We start from the raw sequence: 6,509 nt of genomic DNA, 5'->3' as shown, positions 1-6,509 counted from the left end.
AATAATGGTTGGCACACTAAATATTGACACTTTAGGCACAATTTGGACATGTTCACTGTGGGGTGTACTCACTTATGTTGCCAGCTGTTTAGATGTTGATGGCTGTGTTTTGAGTCATTTTCAGAGGAAGGTAAATCTATACTACTATACAAGCTGTACACTGACTACTTTAAGTTATATCAAAGTGTCATTTCTATAGTGTTGTCCCATGAAAACATATAGTGAAATATTTGCAAAAATGGGAGGGGTGTACTCACTTATGTGAGATACTGTATATACATATATATATATATATATATATATATATGTATATATAATCTAAATAAATTTTCAGGAGCCATACCATAGAGGGTTAAACACCCAGTCCTGTGTGTTTGGGACTCTGCAGAACATGGGATTGGTGTAATGCTTGTTAAACACATGTACTCCACCTTGCGCAGTGAAGGCTCCACACCACCATGGTAGATGCGCAGCCTAAGCTCCTCAGGTCGTGTCAACTGGCCCTGCCCATTGAGGTAACTGTGAAACTCAGCGTCGCTCAGAGGGGGCTTGAAAGGCTTAATCTCTTCTCCATAAGACCAGGTGAAGGCTTGCTGGACTCTGGACAGGGTGCGGCCCACCTGAACACCAGTGAAACAAGCATGTAAGATAAAAAACCCTGACTGATCAAGGGTAGAAGGTAAAAGAGTCTGTATGAGGAGGGTTTAAGAAGGTGAAGTAACCTGGGACAGCAGAGACTGGGTGAAGGGAAGAGCTGCAGATGCCAAAGACTTAGTCCTCTCTGCAAGAAGCTGTTCAGAGCCAATCACATCTTTGGGGCTTATGATGTCCCAGTCTTCCATAACAGGACCTACAGTCAAACAGAAAACAGAGAACTTAGCCATCAACTAACCACTAACTTTGATTTAATGCTAACTGAATACAACACACGATGGTCAGACATGCACAAGGAGGTGGAGGAGACAGTGACAACATTCTGAGTTTTACAAGCAGCATCTATATTTCTAAAATCTGTGGAGTTTTGCGGGCGCAGATATCGTATGGGCCTGCTTATCAGGCAATGTATCACTTAACAGTGTTGGGAACGTTACTTTAAAAAAGTAATTAGTTATAGTTAGTAGTTACTTTGCTCAAAAAGTAACTGAGTTAGAAACTGAGTTACTGCACTATAAAAGTAACTTATTACCTGGAAAAGTAACTATAGCGTTACTTTTTTTATAAAATGCTCAAATATGTTAAATTGCTTGGACACCCCCCCTTAATGGTACTGTATGTAATGAAACTCAACTGTATGTAATGAAACTCAACATTGAACATGTTAAATGAATGAAATTGACACTTAACAGAATAAATCATTATTATAAAACATTGTACACTAATCTACACCCGTTAAAGAACCTTCATTACCGCAATTTAAATGTGAAAAGTCTCACTGACTGACCGTCACCTGTGTGTGTGCGGAGAAGGAGAGGGGCGGAGGGAGCGGAGCTGTGGAAACATCCTGCTGTCCGACATACTATCATGCATTTAAATAACTTATTAGACAGATATATATAGAGAAAGGCGACGTTTAGGGAATAAGCCCAAAAAGAAACGCAACCCGCAACTACCAATATTTGTAAGCGACTTTACAAAAAACACAAGCCCACACAGCAACCCTGCTTGTGTGCTTGTGAATACCCGCCCTACTCTGCCTCTGGTTGGTTTATGATGAAATTTTCCTCTCCCGAAGCCAATCATCATCATCATCACTTACGCGGTTGTCTCTCCCTCCCTTCCCCCTCACCTGCCCTCACCCAAGACTTTGGAGCTCCGCTGAGAAGGAGCTTGCTTGGGTAAAAGCCGCTTCCGTGAACACAAGTAAAGCCGAGTAACGGCGCATTTTATTGTGAGTAACGGTAACGGCGTTATAACGGGGGAGACAGTAACTTTTTTGATTAGTTGTTACTGAAAAAAGTAGCGCCGTTAGTAACGCCATTTATTTATAACGCCGTTATTCCCATCACTGATCACTACCTTGTGTCCCAATTTTCTTGCAAAATTATGTGTTGTCTTCTTTAAATATGAACCCTGTGAGGAACATTCGATGTCACCCATATAAGAAAGTCTTTTACAGTTTAGGTTCACACACAGGGTATATGTCACAAAAGCAATATAGTCTGCAGATGCCATGTTTTGATATTCGCCTCTATGCATGTTTTCTGTAATATATTTATGTTTTGCATTTCTTCCTATAAGCTTTTAGGTTTTGTTAGTTTCTCTGAGGATACACTGGTGTTCTTACTGTCTTCTGAAGGCTTTATGTCCATCTTGAGCTGTAGATATGGTTTGGCTGCACTGACAAAAGCAACATCCAAATCCCAGTCAGACAGCAGAGACAGATACATTTCAGCACCACTCCGATCTCGAGACAGGTAACTGATCCCGAAGTTCCGCTTCCTAATTTGAAAGACAAACAAGAGGAAAATGCTGATATACACAATGGGCTATATTCAGTAGCTCAGTCCATAGAGACTTGGATTGGGAACCGGAGGGTCGTCTGTTCAAGTCCCCGTCCGGAGCAAATATGGAGCGTGGACTGGTGGCTGGAGAGGTGCCAGTTCACCTCCTGGGCACTGCCGAGGTGCCCTTGAGCAAGGCACCGGACCCCCCCAACCGCTCGGGGCGCCTGACCAAGGCAGCCCCCTGACTCTGACGTCTCTCCACTTTGTGCATGTATGTGTCTTTCGGACCTGTGTGTTAATGACAAAAGAGTGAAAAAATTGAATTTCCCCTCAGGGGGATTAATAAAGTATATAAAGTCTAAATCTAAAAAAATATATTCATTAGTATGTGTCTAGAAATGTTCTTACTCTGCTCACAAAATACGTGCACACGCAAAACTGTCATCATATTCATGATATGTGCGCACCAACCAATTTTGTTCTCACCCCCCCCACATATGTTAGTGAATCAGAATCAATGCCTGAAAGCATGGGTGTAACACCTTCCAGCAAGGCTAGATATCTTAACACCCACTTGGAGACCACTTTTATATACCCTTCATACATGTGCAATTTCACGGCACTAGCAATTAACAGGAGTAGATGACTATGGACCCAGTCATTACAAACAATGAGAACTAAAACTGTTACATTTTAATACGAATATTCGGATATTCTCCATTGTAAGCAACACTTAGCAATTTTTGTCATAATTAAAATTTTTCAGCTATAAGAACTGAGGACAAAAAGGCATCCGTTTTTATAGTTTGTTGTATAGTTACTAACAATTTCACATACTGTTTTCTTTTAGCCTTTTTAATGAATGTGGTTTTAATATACTATGCATTTAGTTAAATGGTGTGTGTTTACACTTTTTAAGACAGCTGAACCTTTATCATTTGTGCATATGCATGGTCTGAGGCAGTTTACATTTATCTGCAGAGTACAAACAAATTCAGGTAAGAAAATATTAGCTCCTTTTACACTACCTGTTCAGGACGGGAATACTGTGCTGTTATGCCGCCTCGCTGTTCTGTATATAATATGTAATTGCGCAATGGGGGGGCAGAGTTGTCTCACCTTTAATCCGCGATGGAAGGTGGTAACAGCCCTGAAAAGGTGTCTGTATAAATAGGACAGCTGGGCAGGTCAGGATCATGGGCGGCACAAGCGAGATATCTTGAGAACGTGTAATGTGTGCGACCCACCACAGGAGATTTAAAAAGCTGATAGCAGTTAGCGGCTAACTTATTAAAAGAAGAACAGCGGCTGTAAATGTCCATGAATTGTGAAAACAATGAGGTCCAGGAGCTCCTTACCCTCTGAGCAGAGGATGAGATCAGCAGCCATAAAGCAGAGACGGTAAAGGATTGTTATTGACATGTTATGTTGCTGTTATTGTTTAGAAAGGGGGGCTGACTAGCTCACCTGGTAGAGAAGGTGCTCCATGTACAAAAGTTTATGGCCTTTATGCAGCTGCACGCTCGAGTCCAACCCATGGCCCTTTGTGGCATGTCAGCCCCTCTCTGTCTCCCCCTTTCAAGCTATATCTCTTATCAAATAAAGGCAAAAAGCCCCAAAAAATATCTTTAAAAAAAAAAAGAAGTACAAAGCACTACTGACGCATATGTTATATGTCACACTAGAGGCCGAAGGTGGTGTATTACATGTGAAGCCTGTCATGCCTCTTTTGATTGTAGGATGCAAGAATGCTGTCTAAAATCACAGATTGGAGCTGAATGATGCTGCCATGTTTTGGTTCTGTGTAAAACTGCAAGGAGGCAAAAAGAAAGGACTTCATAGCAGCTCTATCGTGCCATCTCTGTGTAAAAAGGATATTGATGAATCCTGGATTTGTTCCTAAAACGTTCGTATGCACGGTTTAAGCACAGATTTGTGTGTACACACTATTTGTGAATGAGGCCCAATGTGTCTACACAACATTTAAGCCAGGGTGATCATTCTTACCCATTCAAGTCAAAGGCTCTGATAAGTATGTGCTGCAGGACTTCCAATGATGTTATCTGAGGATCAACAGCAAAAGAGCGAAACTCCACAGGAAGCACCCCGTCACATTTCTGAAAAAAGCATTACATTGGAAAAAAAAAGAAGATGATACTGTGAGAAAAACATGGAGGGAGGTGGTGACATAATATACTGTTTTTAGCAGACAGTATTCAAGAATTGATGCGCTGCACTGGACAACTGTTCATTACCAGAATTGAGTCTACATGCTGAGATTTTAAGTATATTTCAACTACCCCTCTGTACTGTTCAAATGTACTTTATAATCAGTACGCTGACTGTTTATAGTAGAGCTGGCTGCTGTGGTTGAAATAATTATTAAGATTTAATAAATATTTTAATCTATGGCAAATTTATAAAAACACAAAATAACAGCACTGGAGTTCAGAGCACATCTCTGTGTTCTACTGTTGTGTGCATGATTGTTTATTTGGCTGACAGAGATGTGTGGATGATACAAGTATATGTTTATATTAGGGATGCACCGAAATGAAAATTTGTGGCCGAAGCCGAATAAAATTAAACGCTTGGCCGAATACCGAATACCGTTGTTTAGTTTTTCATTAGTTTTTGCAGATGAACCCCCTCCAGATTAGTGTTGTCATGGTACAAAAATTGGGACCCACNAACGGCTTGTTTCTCCTCTGACACGTCACATACCTGTGTGCCGCCACGGCTCAGCTGTTCAGGTATTTCTGGGCAGTCATGACGCCAAGAAGAGGACATTATTGGAGCCGGACTTGTCCGTCGCCGGTAAGCCTTATCTTGCGCCGCGGAGGACTATGGCTGCCGTATTGCTGCTGCTGGTTGAGCTCTGTACTTGCACAGTGTGCTGAATGAATTATTTTGCTTGCACAAAACTGTTTTTAGTCGAAAATGCAAGTGCGGTGACAGACGGAGTAAAATATCGCCACACTGCCGACATTTTACTCCGTCCGTCACCGCACACTGTTTGATTGCGTTATCAAAACACGCCGCTATTATTCGGCCTTGCTTTTCACTTATTCCACCAAATACTGAATGTGTGTTTTTTTTCAATATTCGGCCGAATATATTCGGTAATTGAATATATTCGGTTACCGAATATATTCGGTGCATCCCTAGTTTATATTATCTTTCACTGCTTGTGGGAATGTAATGTGGTTAACAGTTTTTGAAAGGAGGTTCCTGACATGGCTAACCAGTCAGGCTGCGAGTCACCAGAGGCTCCAAAATACAATATTATCACGATACTTTAGTCACGATACAATATAATTGCGATTGTAAACATATTGCATACCGAGGATTGCAATAAAATATTTTGTGATATATTGCAATTTATTACCTGTTTTAAACTGCAAATTATGTCTCCAAAGGGAAACTTTGTCAACATCTGTTTTATTCAGTAAGATTTTGCAGCAAAATGATCTAGTGGGCTGGAAAAGCAGGCTACCCAAAGTTTAATTTGTATTTGCATTGTTAATAATCTATGCAATAAAAAATAAAAAAAAAAGATACTTGGCACTGTGTGGTGATACAATATTCCCACACAAAAATATCCCAATATTGTGCTGTATCGATTTTTTCCCCACCCCTTCTGACCAGATAACAACACTGAAAATCCCATGTTGGCCAAAGCTATAAATCTTGGGTATTTATCCAAGCGATTTTATTACTAAGAAGAGTGACTGTGCAATAACAGACTTGTGTCTCTTACAAGCTTAAAGAACAATAGCTACAGAAAGATGGAATGGTTTGAAAGATGTGAACAAATAAAGTATGGAGCAATATATTAAGGTTTTATCAACGTGTTGCTACAGAAAAACATATCACAAACAAAAAGCTGACACATTGAAAATATCTGGGGGAGCTTCATTGACTTTTTTTTAAACAAAATGTTGACAATGATCAATAAAACCAAAGACCAGAGTGGGGTTGGGGCAACTGGAATAGAATAGAATAGAATAGATAGATACATATATATATATGTGTGTGTGTAATATGTGTATACATGCATATATA

At 40.3% G+C, this 6,509-nt stretch overlaps 1 protein-coding gene across 1 annotated transcript in view; it reads right to left on the bottom strand.

The window, feature by feature from the left end:
* Positions 1–6,509, bottom strand: part of tbc1d25 (TBC1 domain family, member 25) — a 28,395-nt gene that overhangs the window by 18,895 nt on the left and 2,991 nt on the right. The window contains exons 2-5 of the mRNA XM_050064760.1: positions 4,452–4,561; positions 2,285–2,439; positions 723–850; positions 432–620 (exon numbers count right to left, since the gene is read on the bottom strand). Coding sequence (XP_049920717.1) covers positions 432–620; positions 723–850; positions 2,285–2,439; positions 4,452–4,561 — 582 coding nt within the window. The remainder of the gene's footprint in view (positions 1–431; positions 621–722; positions 851–2,284; positions 2,440–4,451; positions 4,562–6,509) is intronic.

Source organism: Epinephelus moara, chromosome 16, assembly GCF_006386435.1.
Source record: "Epinephelus moara isolate mb chromosome 16, YSFRI_EMoa_1.0, whole genome shotgun sequence".
In the NCBI taxonomy this organism is placed as follows: Eukaryota; Metazoa; Chordata; class Actinopteri; order Perciformes; family Serranidae; genus Epinephelus; species Epinephelus moara.
The sequence above is the reverse complement of the archived record's forward strand: the minus strand, read 5'-3'. Positions and strand labels throughout refer to the sequence as shown.